General features: G+C 45.1%; 1 protein-coding gene across 2 annotated transcripts in view; it reads right to left on the bottom strand.

Annotated features, from left to right (window-relative positions):
* Positions 1-20082, bottom strand: part of CLYBL (citramalyl-CoA lyase) — a gene marked incomplete at both ends in the record, with an annotated part of 220324 nt that overhangs the window by 75429 nt on the left and 124813 nt on the right. For both annotated transcript variants that reach the window (XM_080690335.1, XM_080690336.1), the window contains one exon: positions 16714-16900. In XM_080690335.1, coding sequence (XP_080546461.1) covers positions 16714-16900 — 187 coding nt within the window. The remainder of the gene's footprint in view (positions 1-16713; positions 16901-20082) is intronic.

The raw sequence follows: 20082 nt of genomic DNA, 5'->3' as shown, positions 1-20082 counted from the left end.
CTAACTGGAAGGGTGGGAGAGGGAAGATGGGCTCTGTGCGGCCTTCGAACCCTGTAACTCGTTGGTGACCACTGTCCACCCAACAAGAACGCAGAGAGAGACCCAGAGGGAAAGTGCTGCTCAGCTGACCAGACCACTGCTCTGACCTCTGCGTCACGGCTGAGAGGTATCGCAGCAGAAGCCTTAGGATATGAAAAAGAGGAAGAGGAGGAGGTTAGTAGAGAAATGAGTATAAATCATAATAATCTGTAGTAAAGATATCGTGTGTGTGTGTGTGTGTGTGTGTGTGTGTGTGTGTGCACGTTACTAGAAATTGGACCCAGGGGCACTCTATCTCCAGCTCAGTTTTATTTTTTACTTTCATTACGGGGTCTTGCTAAGTTGCTGAGGCTGGACACAAACCTGGGATCCTCCTGTCTCAGCCTCCCAAGTACTGGGATTACAAGCATGCGCCACCACGCCTGGTTTTCTCTAGTCCTAGTTTATTTATTTTTATTTTGAAACAAGGTCTTGCTAGGTTGATGAGAGCCGCACTACTTGCTGGGGCTGTCCTTGAACCTGTGATCCTCCTGTCTCAGTCCCCCAAATACCGGGATTACAAACCTCCTCCACCTCAACTGGATTATATATTTTTTTGTTTTGAAACAGGGTCTTACTATGTTCCTGAAGCTGTCCTTGAACCTGCAGTCTTCATGTCTCAGCCTCCCAAGTACTGGGATTAAAGGCATGAGCCATCACACCTGGCGATAGCTAATATATATATATATATATTTTTTTTTTTTTTTTTGCGATATTGGGGATGGAACCCAGGGGCATTCTACCTCTGAGCTACACTCCCAGCCCTATTTTTTTATTATTATTTTTGAAACAGAGTCTCACTGAGTTGCAAAGGGCCTCACTAAGTAGTAGCTGAGGCTGTCCTCAAACCACGATCCTCCTGTCTTAGCCTCCCAAATGCTAGGATTCCAAGCGTGCACCACCACGCCTGGCAATATTTAATATATATTGAGAATATTCTATGTGGCAGACAACATGCTACAGTGGTACATGTATATAATTATTTCATTTAACCTTTGCAGTAATCCAATGAGAAGAGACAATTATTATTTCTTTGTCTAAAACTGAAAATCTTAGGCTTAATGAACTGAAATATAACTTGCCCAAGGTCAGGAAAGTAACAAAGGTAGGAACTGTATCTACCTTTGCCTCTGGTACCTCAATGTAATAGATACAAAATGTAAAAAGACAGCCCTGCGTGTGGTAATCCCAGGATTCGGGAGGCTGAGACAGGAGGATTGTGGTTGCAGACAGCCTCAGCTATTTAGTGAGGCCCTTTGCAACTTAGTGAGACTGTTTCAAAATACAGAATACAGCCGGGCGTGGTGGCGTAAGCTTGTAGTCCCCGCGCTCGGGAGGCGGAGACAGGAGGGTCACGTTGGTTCGAAGCTGCGCTGGCTTAAGAGACCCTGTTTCCAAATTTAAAAAATATATAATATAGGTCTGGGAGTGTAGCCCAGAAGTAGAAGGGCTTCCAGGAACCCCAGTACCACCAACCCCCCCAAAAAAACAAAAAAAAAATAAAGAATACAAAATAGGGAAGGAGGTGCAGCTTGGAGGTCGAATGCCTCTGGCTTCCATCCCAGACCCACACACACACAAAAAGAAAAAATGTAAAAAGACAAACTACATGTGAAAACACTCTAAACACACAAAATCATACATTGATCTTTTTTAAATGAAAGCTACAAAGAAGTATAATTTTACATGTACCAAATAGTAAAATAAAGTTAAAAGTAATGCTTAATGTCAAGACGTTGGTATACTCCAATATTTCTGCTGAAAATATATTATCAATTTCTGAAAGATTATACATATATATCACCCTTTTTCTTTTACTTTCTTTTTTTTTTTTTTTGGTACTAGGAATTAAACCTAGGGGCATTCTACCTCTGAGCTACATCCCTAGCCCTTATATATATTTTTGTTTTGAAACAGGTCTTGCTAGGTTACTGAGAGCCTTGCTAATTGTTGAGGCTGGTTGGTTTTGAACCTGCGATCCTCCTGTCTCAGCCTCCCAAGTCCTGGGATTGCAGGCACGCGCCACCATGCCGGTTACACATTCCTTTTGTAAAACACTTTGTCAGTAGAAAACAAAAGTCATACCAATGTTTTGGCTCCGCGGGCAGGTAATTCAGTCCTACAAAAATATTCTGCAGAAATACATCTATAAAGAAAAATTTTCATAGACAAAGCTCCCTATTGCTACAATTATCCAATTTTAGCTTCTAATTATAGAGCAGTAGAGAACTGGACCATGTACATATGCAGCGGCCGGGATCGTCCGCTGAATTGAGGTACAGCCATTTGATGTATGTTATATAGCCATTAAAATAATAAATGCAAAGGCTTTTGCAGCAATTTAAAAAGCAGACTATAACAATGCAGACAAGTTAATTAAGGCTGCAGAGGCCTCAAGACAGGATGAGAACTTGAACGGGATGGTGTGAGTTTTCCATAAAATTGATAGCTGCAGAAGGATTTCTTCCCTTTTAAAGATATTCTTTATTGCAGTTAAAAGCAAAGAAAATTAAAAATTTTAAGTACCTGACAGACTGGTCTATAAAAATAGGGGCACCTGCTGGATGGTTTTGATGATTAAATAAATGAATGGATTCAAAAGCACCTACGAGCCGGGCGTGGTGGCGCACGCTTGTCATCCCCGCGCTTGGGAGGCGGAGACAGGAGGATCGTGCAGGTTCAAAGCCAGCCGCGCTGGCTTAGGAGACCCTGTTTCCAAATAAAAATGTAAAAATAGGTCTGGGAGTGTAGCCCGGAGGTAGAAGGGCTTCCAGGAACCCCAGTACCACCAAAAAAAAAAAAAAAAAAAAAGCACCTACAAGTGACTTTTGCAGGCCCGAGGTCCTGCGTCCCTGGAGCCCCCCAGGCTCACGGCCCCCCAGCTGCAGCCTCCTGCGGGGGCAGGACCAACATGCGCAGGCTGACCTGGTGGGAGGAATTTCCTATCTGACCTTATCTCTTTCCCAGGAAGAGTTTTACTTCACTTTTTGTTTTTTATCCCAAGACTTCCAGGGGGTGTGCACATGCGCACTGGCAACTGAACCCAGGGCATTCTACCTCCAGCCGACATCCCTGCTCCCTGGCCCTTTAAATTTTGGGGTTTGTTGGGTTTTGTTGTTGTTGTTGTTTCAGAACTGGGGATGGAACCCAGAGGCATTCTACCTCCAAGCTACACCCCCAGCCCTATTTTTTATTCTTTCTTTTGAAACAGGGTCTCACTGAGTTGCAGAGGGCCTCACTAAGTAGCTGAGGCTGTCCTCGAACCGTGATCCTCCTGTCTCAGCCTCCCGAATGCTGAGGTTACAAGGGTGCGCCACCACACCTGGCTTTTTTTTTTTTTTTTTTTGAACAGGTGTTGCTAAGTTTCTGAGGACTTCATTAAATTGCTGAGGCTGTCCTCAAATCTGTGACCCTCCTGTCTCATCCTCCCAAGTAGTTGGATTACAGGTGTGTGCCATCATGCCCAGCGGAAGATCCCATTTTTAGCAGATGCCAAAGCCTTCAAAGAATCTTAACCGGCCTCGGACCACAGCCTTTCCAGAGCTCTGCTGAGCAAGGCCATGGCCTGGACCAAATGGCTTCCTCACTCCACCGAGCGGCCAGCAACTTCATGAGCTGGTGTGCGCACGCAGGCCCAGGGCCTTTTCTCCCATATATGGAAGCATGCAAGATGTTCATCACACATGTAAACCTAAACCAAAAACCATGGTGGTGATGTGATTGAGGCCCACATAATTAGGCGAGTGGGTGCATGGGACCGGTATGCACGGGATTATCTACCTCGATACCTATGTGATTGATCCCTGTGTGATTATCTGCCAGGAGGACACACCCTTCCCTGCTTCCGACGCAATTACCTTCCCCCAGATAGAGCCGACTGATGCCACGTGATGCTGTGCCCCAGTTTCACACGTGATTGATGCCCATGCAATTATCTAACACAGAGATATGCCCGTGATTGATACCCATATGATTATCTGCTAAGATGATACCCGTGCAAATGAAAACTGGCAAGACCTGCGAGCTCTAATAATAACCCTCACCAGCAAGTGAGAACCAATAGCCGAGACTTGGGAAAGGTTCTTATGTAGGACAAAGAGCTACCGTGCACTAGTAACCAAGAATGTGTACATTAGTATATGTGTGTGTGTGTCTCTGCTAAATCATATTTATATATACACACACATCTGGAGGAAAGACACACGAACAAAGGTCCACTTTTATGTAGCATTTAAAGCAAAACTTAGAACAGGATTACAAAAATCCAGTAAATGTCAAAGGTTTTTCCAGCTTGAGAATTCTTAGGTTTTATGGTCTAATAAGAACAGAACAAGCATCGCTAATTTTGCAGAAAGCAGCAGGTGCTTATGCAGCCATCAATCTGGGATCCGTCCCTAGGCTGTGGTTCCCACTGACGTTTTGCTCCTTGGGGACCGTGTAAGAGGCCAGGAGGAGGGATTACTGATGCAACAATGATGCGGAACCACCAGGTTGGGTGCAGACATAAATCAGCACGGCCTCGGGCCCAAGAGCAGCGCATGCGCAGGTGACAAACCCGCGGCCACGCTCCGCGTTCCTCCCCGGGTCTCCATCGCTCTTCCCTGGAGAAGGAAGGGTCTCCACGCAATAGCACGTTTGGCCCTTCATCTCGCTGCCTTTTCCCACGTCATTGTTCTTACTTTTAAGAAAAGCATGTGATATCCCCCATAGAATGCAATGATTGTCTTTGTCATTGTAAAAAAAAAAAAAAAAATGCTAATCCATGAAGAGTCCTTTCCTGGGTAATGTTTATTCAGCAGCCTGTTTTATAATAGGATTACGTTTCCCAGGATTTTAAAATCCCACTTGTTAACTACCAAATAGACTTCTACAACAGTTATAAAATCTAATTTAATCCCCATTGGCATTAATGAAATAGCTGAGGTACCATTTATGTCTAACTACACTTAACACCCTACAACCTCCAATAAATATAACATTTCTTTTGAAGTTATAAAAGGAAACTGTTCAGTGGGATAACAGGAGTCTCGCGGGTCCAATCCTGCGGTATCTCTAAGCAGAACAAATGTTGTTTACATACGGCAAGGATTACGGGAAAGTTTGTTTAAACAGATTAATGCGTGTTTACATGTATTTACGCTCCTTTTTACATCATGCAAATTTGAGTTAAAATGATCTTCATTTCTTTCATTTGAAAATAATTATACGGGGAGTCAACTATTTGGTCTGTTACAATTTAGTTTAAGAACCTAATTAGGTTAGAATAAATTTCCAGAATAGCACACTGTGCTGAATTGGGCACAAGGCTGAGACTGTATTTCACTCTAACAAGGGAGAGGATGCTTTTTGGTGCGGGGGGAATAAGAATGAGGTGGGGGGAGATGCCCCCAAGTGAGCCGGTGGGCCAAATGCAAGGGGTAGTAGACAGATCCCCTTTTGTCTCTGGGTATCGTTCTTGTACCACTCTTCTTTATAAAATGGCACCGCAGGGCCTTTCAGGAGTGTAAAATTCAGGCACAGTGAACAGAGACATATTTTCTTCTCCCTCTGCCTCTTTTTCAGACAGGTGACTATCTGGAAGCTTATGGTAAGCCAGATGGGAACAGAGAAATGCTGGCCAATATTGTTTCGAGATGAAGGAGAGGAAAGGAGGAGGCCGACAGGGAACAGATCAACGACCATCCAGTCACTCCGAAGTTGAACGGGATTCTCCAGGCATCCAACCTTTTTAAAGATGCAAATGGCACTCAAACACAGAAAACAGTGGAGTTCTGTTTATCCTTTCATGAAGGGTGCAAACTGCTAATCAGGCTCCATCACTGGGCCGGCCACTTTGTTTATCAATAAACAGGAAGACAGTTAGACTATAATTTTCCTGCCTGGTACTGGTGGCCAAAAGGAAGTGCTGGCAGCTTGGTAGTACTGAGTTCCAGTTGCATCAAAACCCAATTATTATTGGAATAATGTATGGGTGTTTGCAAATCGCAAAGGCCCGCTACACATGTCCATGAAGTCATGTGAAACGTGTTGGCAGAGAACGAGCTTGGTGATACATGGGCGAAGGGTGCTGTCAAAATAGGCCTGGTTCTCCAAGAGCTCAGCTGTGGGGTGTTGCTTAAAAACACACACACACTGGAAGAAAACAGATATGATGGCAGATACTGGACTCTTTCTCATGTTAATATAATGTAACAAAACCATGGTTTGGTTAAAATCAAACAGCTAGGCAATATACGTAGCTCTGAAATGATTGGATTGGAATATATTCTTTTTTTTGTGGTACTGGGGATAAAATGCAGGGGCATTCTACCTCCAAGCTACACCAGCAGCCCTATTTTTTTATTCTTTATTTTGAAGCAGGGTATCACTGAGTTGCAAAGGGTCTAAGTAGATGCGGCTGGCCACGAACCTGCCATCCTCCTGTCTCAGCCTCCCAAATGCTGGGATGACAAGTGTGCGTCACCACGCCCGGCTCAGATTGGAACATGTTCTTAAGTACACGCTCTGCTAACATGCAATGCCGCACACCTTCTTTTTTTTTTTTTTTTTTTTTTGGTGGTACTGGGGTTCCTGGAAACCCTTCTACCTCCGGGCTACACTCCCAGACCTATTTTATACTTTTATTTGGAAACAGGGTCTCTTAAGCCAGTGCAACTGGCTTCGAACCTGCGCAATGATCATCCAGTCTCCGCCTCCCAAGCACGGGGATTACAAGCGTGCGCCACCACGCCCGGCAACCGCACACCTTCTTAAAGAGACAGACCAGACTGATGTTCACATCATCATAGCTACCTTCCTTGGACTAGAGTTTGAATCTAAAATATTGTCCAAGACCTCAAATTTAACACAGGACATGCAGTGCTGCCCGCATGCAGGCGTTCAGAGGACCCGCTCTGCTCCTTTAGTTCCTTCTTTCAATTTTATCTCTGGAGATTCGTCTATTAGAGATGAAGATGTGCTCGGAACTTAAATCCACTTCCCAGTGGGGCGTGACAAACACATAACACAGAAGGCCAAGAATTCCTACAACCTGGTGCTTTGATCCATGTTGAAATAATATACAAATTAATAACAGTTATCATGCCTGGATCACACATAACTCACTTGTCCATCAAATATCTGCTGAGCGCCTACTATGTTCAGGGAAATCTGGTAATCTGGAGAAATACTACGAAGTCTTCACAAAGCCAAGAGTCTATCAGGGCGGCGGACATAGAACAGGTCACTGCACTAAGGTGTGGGATTCATCATGGTGGAGTAGATAAGTTGTCCATTTATTTGTTTTGCCGTACTAGGGATGGAACCCAGGAGCATTCTACCCCAGAGCTACAACCCCAGCCCTATTTGTTGAATTTTATTTTATTTTAAAACAGGGTCTCACTAAGTTGCTGAGGACCTTGCTAAGCTGCAGAGGCTAGCCTCGAACCTGCACTCCTCCTGACTCAGCATCCTAAGCACTGGCATTACAGGCATGTGCCACCACACTGGCTAGGCTGCCCACTTTTGCATGTACCCAACCCGTCTTCACTACTGCGTCTGGAGCTCCAAGATGCCAACCGACAGCAACCTACCTGGCTTCTTGAAACGGGAACTTGGCTCATCCTTCTAGGATGCTACTGGACAAGTGGAAACCCTGCAGGTTCCCTCTGGCTGTTAATAGCCATTTTGATCAAATGTAGTCTGGGGTGCAGACTGACTGGCTTCCCCGCTTTCCAGCTGTGTGATTTGGGGCAGGTCTGTTAACGCCTGTTTTCTACGGTTCTCATCGGTTGAGGGGAACAACGGCAGCTCTTTCACAGAGTTCTGGGAGTGTGCCAGGCGAATGTGATTACCACTGCACAACGGAAACCAACAGGCTGGCTCAGGGCATCACTCAGTGAAGGCGCCCAGGCCGCTGTCAGCACCACGGACAGCTCCGAGGGCTGGTATTGGCTGGAAAGACTGAGTGGGGGAACTTTCAGCTGAGGCACAGGCCCACATTCAAGCCAGGGACTGCCATCCTCCAGCTGAACCAGGGACGAAGTGTGGTCACACCTGGCCACTCTCAGACCCTCCAAGTTGAACCTGATGCCTGCAGCGTTTCTCTAGTGAAAATACAGAACAGCTCGGTCAGGGCTCCTCACCCAGGCAGCCACAAGGCTGCCCTGCCCGGAGTCGGGGAGGGGGGGGGGTGTTTTGTTTGGGTTCTGGGAATTAAAACCATGGGCCTTCTACCTCTGAACTACACCCCCAGCATTATATATATATGGAAACAGGTTCTCACTAAGTTGCTGAGGCTGTCACTACGTTTCTGAAGCTGACCTCACCACCTGTGATCCTCCTGTCTCAGCCTCCCAAGCACTGGGATTATAGGTATACACCACCACACCTAGCTATTATTTTAGTTGAATATTAAATTATGCTTTAATATGTCACTGATTTATTATTGGAAACATGGTAGTATTCAGTGCTTTGCTATGAACCTGGATAAGATCCTGTACTTTACCTGACCATGTCCCTGCAACACTTCACGCTTCTCCTCTGCGTTGCTGGTTGCTGTACATGCCTTTAATCAGAGATTTAGCAAACTCTTGGGCTTATCTGTGAAAATCAGCCTGTGGTCTTTGTCCATAATTTTAAAAAAAAGCATGGATTTTAATTAGCTAAATTGGAATAAGTAATGTTAGCAATTTTTTTATTAGTCCCCAAGATATCTTTTGTTACATTTTATTTTATTTTTTGTGGTACTGGGAATTGAACCCAGGGGTGTTCTACCTCCAAGCTACACCTCTAGCCTTATTTTATGTTTGTTTTGAAATAGGGTCTCGCTAGGGTGTTGAGAGTCTCACTACTTGCTGAGACTGGCTTTGAACCTGCGATCCTCCTGTCACAGCCTCCCAAGTACTGGGATTACAAGCCTGTGCCACCGTGCCTGGCTTCTTACTATGTTGTAAAGGAGATAGAGTTTTGACATTACAAAGCACTGGATCATTTAAAGTGGGTTCTTTCTATTTTAGTCATATTTCAAGCTGGAAAATAAAGATCTGCTCCACTGCCCAGGCCTGGGTTTTCTGTAGTCAGGTGTATTATGGTGTGATTTATATTCAGTTTTACTTAATTGGATTCCTAGGAATTGCCGGAAAAGAAATAACTAGCAATTTAAAGCCATGATCTCTTAGTAGAAAGACTTTGGTGAGCTCATTAAATGGAAATTGCTGACTATTATTACCCTAATGGAAATACTTGCATCTCTCGCATTAAGAAGCCACCTGGTTCCTAGAATAAAACAATGAGAAAACAAATTGTTTGGTTTGAGGTTATTATTATTATGATGATGATCATCATCATTATTATTATTATTAGCAATTACCCTCAAAAGGGGAAGGGTTATTTAAGGGTATAGAGGGATTCATAAAAGCCTGAAAATACTTTACTACTTTTATAAAAACCTGGATAGGTTTTTATATTAGAACCTTTAAGGATCAAAAAGACCTTGCAGAGTTCCTAAGCACAGTTCAGCTTCCCACACTGTTCCAAAAAGACTCACAGACACCCCGATCGCCATTGAAGAAATCTCCGAGCTCTTAAGTCTTTTAACAAAGGCACCTGGGAGAGGCGCGTCCCCTCCTAATTCACAGCCCTATTGAGGAGTGAGCGCGGCCCTGCGTACAGCTAATGATCCCGCGCACAGCCTTTAGCTTTCCCCGGTGGGAGAACACACCTACCTACTCTGCTCATTTATTATTTTAACAAAAGTGACAACACTGAGCAAGTGAAAGTTTAGTCAAGTGGATTCGTGGAAGTGCAAGGTCCGTGTTTATGTGTAAGTGTGTGTACAAACGGCTTCAGCTTGTGTGTGTGTGTGAATGTGCATGCATACAAAAAAGAAGTGCAAGTGAGAGTGAGGTGTTCAGGGTGGGAAAGGGTCCCCCACCTGCAGTAAAGGGCAGCGCGGGGGACTCTAGCGGGCACTGGTTTAAGGAGTGGCAGGAAAGCGCACCCCATTAACCAGACAGCAATAGCAAGCCGATCTCGGGCAGTTCTTCACAAGCGACTAGCACTGTGTTCTTCAGAGGGCTCTTGGGTTCTTCAGAGTCCGCCAGTTAACTAGAGGCTTCCTCGGAGGAACTCTTGCTTGGGGAGGAGGGCTCAGGGAGGCGCTTGCTCCGGCAGCCGCACAGCTCTCCTCTGCAGCGGCCGCTAACCTTCTGATGGCCTCAGGTGGCCAGCAGCCTTCAGCCCATGGGGGTGGTGGAGGCGTTGCTGCAGGAACCCTCGCCGCTGTTTTGAAGGCAAAGGGCTTCCTCTTGCTTTTCTACATGGAGGCTTGCTGCGACAAGCCTGCCTTCCAGGGCCTTGGGGGCCTCTGCCACATGGAGCAGGTGGCTGGCTTCGAACCTGTGATCCTCTTGTCTCAGCCTCCCAAATCTGCAGATTACAGGTGTGTGCCACTATGCCTAGCACAATGTATTCTTATAGACCTCTTTTATTGGTTTATGATTTTTTTGTGTGTGTGGCACTGGGGATGGAACCCAAGGGCTTTCTACGTCCGGGCTACACTCCCAGACCTATTTTATATCGTATTTAGAAACAGAATCTCATTATATTGCTAAGAGCCTCCCTCACTAAGTCACCGAGGCTGGCTTCAAACCTGCGCGATCCTCCTGTCTCAGCCTCCCAAGTACTGGGAATACAAGCATGTGCCACCACGCCCGGCGGTTTACAATTATTTATTTTTTTTGCCTATCTCTGGACCAGCCTGGGACTCCACCATGCTCGAGACCAGGAGGCCATGTTAGTATTCTACCTGCTCTGATGCCGGGTTGAGTAGATGGCCATTTTTCATTTACTTCTTAAATGCAAATTTACATTAATTAATTAATTAATTTTGGTACTGGGGATTGAACTCAGAGGCATTCAACCTCCAAGCTATACCACCAACCCCTTTTATTTATTTATTTTTTTGTTTTGTTTTGAAACAGAGTTCCGTTAGGTTGCTGAGTCTCACTGTTGCTGAGGCTGGTCTCAAACCTGTGATCCTCTTGTCTCAGTTTCCCAAATACTGGGATTGCAGGCATGAGTCACCATGCCCGGCTACACTTAAATACTTAAACTTAAATATTAAATCAATTTTAATAATTACTTGAATAGTCAACTGAAATCTGATTCTGCCTCCACCTCCCCCGCTCCCACCTTCCAGGCCTCAGCCCGGGTAATGATGGTTACCCAGAATTCTGAGCATTACTTGGTATATTTACTGTAGCCCAGCAAGCAGCGGCGTAGATCGCACAACACCTCCTCCTGCATTTGACAAGGAAAAGGAGGAGATAATAGCGGCGCAGGGGTACTCTATCGTCCACGCTTGGGAAGATGAGCTGGTGGGGCCACTCCTGACATGGAGGAGATACTCAGATGCAAACTGGATTAGCAGGACAGGATTAGAGCCTGGCAGGTATCATAGACTTATACACTGCTTTGTGGAAACTCTTGTTTTCATTTTGAGCTCACACTCCTAGATAGGCCATCAAGCCAAGTATGGAATTAGTCCATTAATAAAACAGAGAAATAAAGGGAGCTACGAAATGAAGTGACCACATTTTAATTATCCCAAGAAAGAGCAAAACGATAGCTAGATATTCTGAAATAAGAGTTTAACAGAGACTTCTTCTTAGGAAGAAATAAACTTACACTAAAAATGACCTCCACTTTACTATATCAAGAAGAATGAACGGGCGTGGTGGCATCTGCTTGTCATCCCAGCATTTGGGAGGCTGAGACAGGAGGATCATGGTTCAAGAACAGCCTCAGCTACTTAGTGAGGCCCTTTGCAACTCAGTGAGACCCTGTTTCAAAATAAAGAATAAAAAATAGGGCTGAGGGTATAGCTCAGAGGGAGAATGCCCCTGGGTTCCATCCCCAGTACTGCAAAAATAAATAAATAAATAAATAAATAAATAAATAAATAAATAAATAAAAACATTCACCAGGTGTGGTGGAGCACACCTGTAATCCCAGTATTTGGGAGGCTGAAACAGGAGGATTGTAGGTTTAATTACAGCTTTGGCAATTTACCAAGGAGATGACACAGACAAGGAAGATGACCACAGTGACGAAGAGGAGTCATTGTTGTCAAATAAGAAAACTGATGAGCTGGGCAAGGTGGCGCACACTTGTAATCCTAGTACTTGGGAGGCTGAGACAGGAGGATTGTAGGTTCAAGGCCGGCCTCAGCTACTTAGTGAGGCCCTCTGCAACTTAGTGAGACCCTGTTTCAAAAGAAAAAATAAAATAAGGCTAGGGGTATAGCTCAGAGGTAGAATGCCCCTGGGTTCAATCCCCAGTGCTGGAAAAAGAAAAATTTCTACTACTTATAAAAAAGGTGATATCAACTAGGTACTGACATGGATCCATCACTAATAACTCTTATCAACCTGACCTCATTTTTCTGGTGACAGTGAGGTTCAGTGTCTAGAGAAGGCCTGCCTGCCTTCTTTCCTTCCTTCCTTCCTTTCTTCCTTCCTTCCTTCCTGTGTGTGAGTCACTGGGGATTGAACCCAAGCGCATCCTACCTCTAAGGTAGACTCTCAGTCATGTGCTATTTTTTTATTTTGAAAAATGGTCTAAGTTGTCGAGGCTGTCTTTGAACCCGTGATCTTCCTGTCTCCGGCTCCCAAGTACTGGGATTACAGGCATGTGCTACCATACCCAGCTAGAAAAAGTATGTCTAGACAAATACATGGAGAGCATACCTTCATTTTGAAAAAGACATGTGATAAAAGTCTCAATATCCTCATGAAAAAACTGGATTTCAGGAGTTAGGTGACTGAAAAAAACTGTCTCCAGTAGTATTCATTATTCTCTCTGCCTCGGTTGCCTTATTTGGAAAAGAAATGTGCTCAGCACACGGCAACCTCACTGGGCAGCCATGGAGACGGCAGTGCCCGGCATTCAGTCGGCACCACATAAACGCTCGTTAAAGGAGCGCAAGTTCTTGGTGGGCCGCGGCACAGTACCAGGCTCCAACCTCTCCAGTATTTCCATCAAAAACGTGTTGTAATTTTATAAGGTGTACTTGTCAAATTCTCAGATGACAAAAATGTTGGATGATAGAGCCAAAATCCAAAAAGGCTTTCACACACTAAGCTAAAAAATGAAAAATATGAGATGAAACTAAGTCCTAGAGAGAATTATGTGTGAGTGAGTGTGTGTGTATATACATATATATGCATATATACGTGTGTGTGTGTGTGTTAGTGAGTGTGTGTGTATATACTACATCCCCAACCCTTTTTTAAAAAAACTGTTTTGTTTTGAAAGAAAGTCTTGCTAGGTTGCTGAGGCCGGTTGTGAACTTGCAATCCTCCTGTCTCAACTTCCCGAGATTTGGGATTATAGGCATGTACCACCATTCCAGCTCTGGATAGAAATTTTAAGAAAGAAATTTTTGTACAAGGACTGTCCTGGCTTATCAGAATGTTCCGTGGATGCCGGGTATGGTGGCGCACGCTTGCAATCCCCGCTCTTGGGAGGCGAAGACAGGAGGGTCGAAGCCAGCAATGGGAGACCCTGTTTCCAAATAAAAAATATATAGAAAAAATAGGAAGTGTAGCCCAGGGGTACAAGGGTTTCCAGGAACCCCAGTACCACCAAAACAAAAAAGAATGTTCTGCGGATTATAAAAGAAATTTGGAGCTGCTGAGTGTGGTGACACACATTTGTAATCCCAGCATTTGGGAGGCTGAGGCATGAGGACTGCAGTTCACAGCCAGCCTCAACTACTTAGTAAGGCCCTGTGCAACTCAGTGAGACCCTGTTTCAAAATAAAGAATAAAAAATAGGGCTGAGTATGTAACTGAGAGGTAGAATGCCCCTGGGTTCCATCCCCAGTACTGCAAAAGAAAAGAAAAGGAAAAAAAGGAATCTGAGCTCACTCTAAGCTCAGCTGCAGAAAAGAGCATGTCTAGCAGTGAACACTGAGGGAACTGGAATGTCCTAAGGAGGTCACTTCAGGATGGTGACGCGACGCCATCCTGAGTTCTTCTCCCCCGCCTCTTCCCTAGGCTTCTCCTTGTGGTAGCTCAGCTGCGACTGCTGTGGGCATAAGGCCGGCTGAGAACACAGATAAACAGTAAGGGAATCGCCGGACATGGTGGCACACGCTTGTAATCCCCGCGCTTGGGAGGCAGAGACAGGAGGATCGCGCAGGTTCGAAGCCAGCTGCGCTGGTTTAGGAGACCCTGTTTCCAAATTAAAAAGTATAAAAAATAGGTCTGGGAGTGTAGCCCGGAGGTAGAAGGGCTTCCAGGAATCCCAGTACCACAAAAAAACAAAAAACAAACAAACAAAAAAAAACAGTAAGGGAATATAAGGCAGGAATGATCACATTTCCAGCCCTCTGGAGACCAGAGAAGACAGCCCTGAGATTTTCAAAGCAATCAAATGAGAAGTTGATCAGAGCACCTAATGGCTCACCAGGCTACATTGCTAAAATGCTGATTACCATAGGCTTTATCTCATCTCTTTCTATAGGAAATTACCATAGGCTTTATCTCATCTCTTTCTATAGGAAATTACCATAGGCTTTATCTCATCTCTTTCTATAGGAAATCGGAGCTGCTCCCAGATACTTTATCAATTTTTTGCTTATAATAATCCCTGTCCCTGACAAAAGAAGATATTGTATCTCCACACAGTACAGATAAGAACCTGAAGTCCAGAGGTGAAGTGACTCGCCCTGGGTCCCACGGACTGAGATGACAGTCTGGTATCTAAGGGTGCACAACATGAGCTTTGGGAGGACAAACTGGAATCACATTATAGCCTTAAAAAAAGCCTAGAAAGATTAATTGAATTTTTCCTGGCACACGCCAAAGATGTTGAATAAACGATTTAGATTCCTCATGCTTATTCTAATCCTTTTCTAAATACTTGGAAGGCCTTGGTTTGACCACTAGGGGCATGCAGGAAATTAACTTTATTTTTGTAATGAAGGCAAATATTTGTTTACTGGAGTCTCCAAGGAAAGCAATTAATCCAGAAAGTTGCATAGTACAGACAGGGTGTTTCAGATCACCCGGGGCAAGGAACTATCCAAATAGGTAAATCCAGATGGCCAGCTCCTTCGCCCCAGCCCCACCACCCATTCCCAGCCCAGCCTCACCGTCCAGGGCCGAAGGGAAAGGCTGAGTGAAAAAAATCATTAGCCACAAAAGCTTCATGCAAACTAATGTTATTAGCATAAAGATTTGTGTGTTTCACCTAATCATTGATTAAATACATGTTTACTATAAAAATGACGAAAATAAATTTGAGCAAAACAAGATGAGACTTAGCCGGGTGTGATGGTGCATGCCTGTAATCCCAGTACTTGGGGGGCTGAAACAGGAGGATCGCAGGTTCGAGGTCAGCCTCAGCAACTTACTGAAGCTCTCAGCAACTTGGCAGGACCTTGTTTTAAATTAAAAAACAGGAGCCGGGCATGGTGGCACAGGCTTGTAATCCTAGCCTTCAGGAGGCTGAGACAGGAGGATCGCAGTTTGCCTACAGCCTCAGCTACTTAGTGAGGCCCTTTGCAACTCAGTGAGACCCTGTTTCAAAATAAGGAATAAAAAATAGGGCTGGGGGTGAGGTTGGGAGGTAGAATGCCCCTGGGTTCTGTCCCCAGTACTGCAAAAACAAACAAATAAATAAATAGATAAATAAATTTGAAAAATTAAAACAAGCCAGGCGTGGTGGCATATTCTTGTAATCCCAGTATGAGAGGCTGAGACAGAAGGATCACAGGTCTGTGGTCAGCCTCAGCATCTGAGTGTGCACCGCCATGCCTGGCTCCTTGATTGTATCTTTGTGAACTAAATTTTTTTGTGTGTGTGTGGTACTGGGGTTCCTAGAAGCCCTTCTACCTCCGGGATACACTCCCACGGGCTACACTCCCAGACCTATTTTTTAACCTTTTCATTTGGAAACAGGGTCTCTTAAGCCAGCGTGGCTGGCTTCAAACCAGCGCCATCCTCCTGTCTCCGCCTCCCAAGCGCGGGGATTACAAGCATGCGCCACCATGCCCGGTCCATGAACTAAAGTTTTACAATACAATTCTAGGGCTGGATAACTCATTTGCCTAGACCAGAAAATATCATGGGCCAAAATTGATGTTCTATTTCTTTGTGCACACAACAGCCACATCTACTCAATGTTATAGTTTATTTATTTATTTATTTATTTATTTATTTATTTGCGGGTCTGGGGATGGAACCCAGGGGCATTCAACCTCCGAGCTACACCCCTGCCCTATTTTTTATTCATTATTTTGAAACCAGGTCTCACTGAGTTGCAGAGGGCCTCACTAAGTAGCTGAGGCTGTCCACGAACCATGATCCTCCAGTCTCAGCCTCCCAAATGCTGGGATTACAAGCGTGCGCCACCACGCCCGGCTTAATGTTATAGTTTAAACATATTATTTTGTTTGAATTCTTTTCTTTCAGAGAAAAGAAACACAGACATTCAGAACCCATACCGGGGCTGGATAAAAAAAAAAAAAAGTTTAGCAATCAGCCAATCACAAGCCCAGCCGAATCTTTCCCAGTAGTGAGCAAAGATGTATCACAGACAGCCAGTTTGGGCCCGTGTCTTCTCCCTAGTTGGGAGTCACGCACTTACCTTTTTGTTGGCGGCCACCCCGTCCTCGCAGTCCAGCACCGCACAGTCCACGTTCAGGGACGGAATCTTCTTTATCTTCTTTTCATCGTTTCCAGGTACATAGAGCACTGCCCGCCGGGGAATGTACCTGTGACTGGATGTGAAGCTGTATCCAAGCCTGGAGACACCAGCCGCCAGGCGAGCGCCCCTGCGGGAGACAGAACGGGGCTTAGTCCAGAAGAGAATCCGGGACTTAACCATCCTCATCATCGTCATCATCGGGGGTCCTGGGGGTTGAACCCAGGGGAATTCAACCCCTGAACTACACCCCTAGTCCTATTGTTCATTTTGTTGTTGTTGTTGTTGTTGGGTTTTTTTTGCGGGTCTGGGTATGAAACCCAGGGGCATTTAACCTCCGAGCTACACCCCCTGCCCTGTTTTTTATTCTTTATTTTTTGAAACAGGGTCTCACTAAGTTGCAAAGGGCCTCACTAAGTAGAGGAGGCTGTCCACAAACCGCGATCCTCCTGTCTCAGCCTCCACGCCCGGCCTATTGTATTTTTTATTTTGAAACAAGTTCTCACTAAGTTGCGGAAGGCCTTGCTAAGTCGTTGAGGCTGGCCATGAACCTTCGATCCTCCTGTTTTAGCCTCCTGAGTTTTAGCATCCTGAGGGATGATAGGTATGTACCAACCTGCCCTGCTGAAAACTCTTGTTGTAATGCAAAACTAAAATAGAACATCTGGGTAATCTTTCTTTTCTTTTATTTTCTTTTTTTTTTTTTGTGGGGAGGGGGGAGAGAGGTATTGGGGATGGAACCCAAGGGCATTCTACTTCCGAGCTATACTCCCAGCCTAATTTTTTTTTTATTCTTTTTTTTGTGTGTGTGGATCTAGGGATGGAACCCAGGGGCATTCTACCTCTGAGCTATACCCCCTGCCCTATTTTTTATTCTTTATTTTGAAACCGGGTCTCACTGAGTTGCAAAGGGCCTCACTAAGTAGCTAAGGCTGTCCTCAAACCACAATCATCCTGTCTCAGCCTCCCAAATACTGGAATTACAAACATGCACCATCATGCCCGCTCCCAATTTTTTATTCTTTATTTTAAAACAAGGTCTTACTAAGTTGCAGAGGGACACGCTAAGTAGCTGAGGCTGGCTGCAGACCTCATTCAAAATAAAGAATGAAAGCTGGAAATGGTGGCATACACTTGTAATCCCAGCCTTTGGGAGGCTGAGACAGGAGGATCACAGTTCGAGGACAGCCTCAGGTACTTAGTGAGGCCCTTTGCAACTCAATGAGACCCTGTTTCAAAATAAAGAATAAAAAATACTGATTCTTAGTATTATATCATATTTAATTTTGTTTGGAAAAATTGACAGGCTTTTTCAAAACACGTTGGTGGGATGGGAAGGAGGGACTTTTCTGTCAGTACACTCGTGGCAGGAACTGGGGCCTGCGAGCCAGACACAGCCTTTAACCTCAGTTCTCATTTCGGGAGCAGGGGCCGGATCCCCGAGAGGAGCAGAGAGAAAGGAAAGTCCTGTCGTCCCCTATGTGGCTGCCAGAGAGGAAGGAGCCAGGGCTGAAGGAGGAAAGAATGTGACCATGTGGAGTTCAAGTGTGGAGGGCGCAGGGTGTGGACAGGTCACCGCAGACCCACTTCCAGTGTCCCCAGGCTCTGGGGCCATGCCCTGGGTGCCCAGTGCCATTTCTCTAGGGAGCGTGAACTACAGGGACCAGAAAAGAGAATCATCTCTTCTGTGTCCTTTAGAAATCGCTTCCACCATTTCTTTTGCATGTCAGCTACTGGAGACTGGACCCAGCAGTGTTCTACAACTAAGCCACGTTTCCCAGCCTTTTTTACTTTTTATTTGAAGACAGGGTCTCACTAAATTGCCCAGGCTGGCTTCCTACAATCGTCCTGCCTCAGCCTCCCCAGTAGCTAGGGTTACAGGCGTGTGCCACTGCTCCTGGCTGCCTGTACAAGCTCTAAGAAATTTCATTAAGTTTTCATTTGTTCTTTTCTTTTTCTTTTATTATTATTATTTTTCTTTTTTATTTTTTGGTGGTACTGGGGTTCCTGGAAACCCTTCTACCTCCAGGCTACACACACACACACTTTTTTTGCGGGTCTCGGGATGGAACTCAGGGGCATTTGACCTCCAAGCTATACCCCTTGCCCAATTTTTTATTCTTTATTTTTGAAACCGGGTCTCACTGAGTTGCAAAGGGCCTCAGTAAATAGCTGAGGCTGTCTGCAAACCTCGATCCTTCAGGTCTCAGCCTCCTGAATGCTGGGATTACAAGCGTGCGCCACCACGCCCGGCTTCTTTTTCTTTTCTCTTCTTTTCTTTCTTTCTTTCTTTCTTTCTTTCTTTCTTTCTTTCTTTCTTTCTTTCTTTCTTTCTTTCTTTTTTTGAGACTGGGGATTGAACCCAGGGGCATTCTACCTCCAAGCTAAACCCCCATCCCTACATTTTATTCTTTACTTTGAAACAAGGTCTCACTATGTTGCTGAGGGCCTAAGTAGCTGAGTCTGAATGTAAACCTGTGATCCTCCTGTCTCAGCCTCCCAAGTACTGGGATTACAAGCGTGCACCACCATGCCCAGCATTCATTTCTTCTTATTAAGCATAAGAAATTTTGAAAAAGCAAAGCATGCTCGGGTGTGGTGATGCACTCCTATAATCCCAGCAATTGGTAACCCGAGAGACTCAGCAAATAAGCAAACCAACAAGGCACAACTTAAAGACGATACTCGAATAAATGTTTATTTAGGAGGCCACATAATTGCTCTATGTCCCCCGAGGTTCCTTTAAAGAGATTTTCACTCTAAGAGCTAATAAAGTCTGAAAATAAGGAATTGTTCTCTCTCTGTCTCTGTCTGTCTGTCTCGTTTTTTCCTTTGCGGTGCTGGGGATGGAACTCTGGACATCTTGCTAGGCAAGCACCTACCACTGAGTACACCCCCAGCCCCCCAAATAAAACTTTCTTTCAGAACAGCAGCACACTGGAGTTATAGGAATTCCTCTCCCTGAGGCTGCACCTGCTTTCCAGCACAGGGCTGAGGGAGCACAGCTGGGCTGTCCCCGTCCTGCCCTGGTTATATTCTAGGAAAAGCCAGATGGCGCACCGTACCATCCACGAGTCTGGTCTAGGTTGGCCAGGGCCAGGGTTGCAGAAGAATTCGCGGCACCGAGTGAGGATAAGGGCCTGTTTGCCCATCCTCGCCTACCCTCCAAACGACAGCAAAATTCACCCACTAATCTCTGCCATGCTTATGTCTATTAATAACTAGATATTTGCACCCATATCTATAATCGAGGCATACTTATGTTCTCCCGTTGCTAAATTCCCAAGTGCCCCAAGAGATCTCTTCTCTGTT

This window comes from Muscardinus avellanarius (genome assembly GCF_963383645.1).
Source record: "Muscardinus avellanarius genome assembly, chromosome: 2".
Classification (NCBI taxonomy): domain Eukaryota; kingdom Metazoa; phylum Chordata; class Mammalia; order Rodentia; family Gliridae; genus Muscardinus; species Muscardinus avellanarius.
Note: the sequence above shows the minus strand (reverse complement) of the source record. Positions and strands in the feature narration are given on the sequence as shown.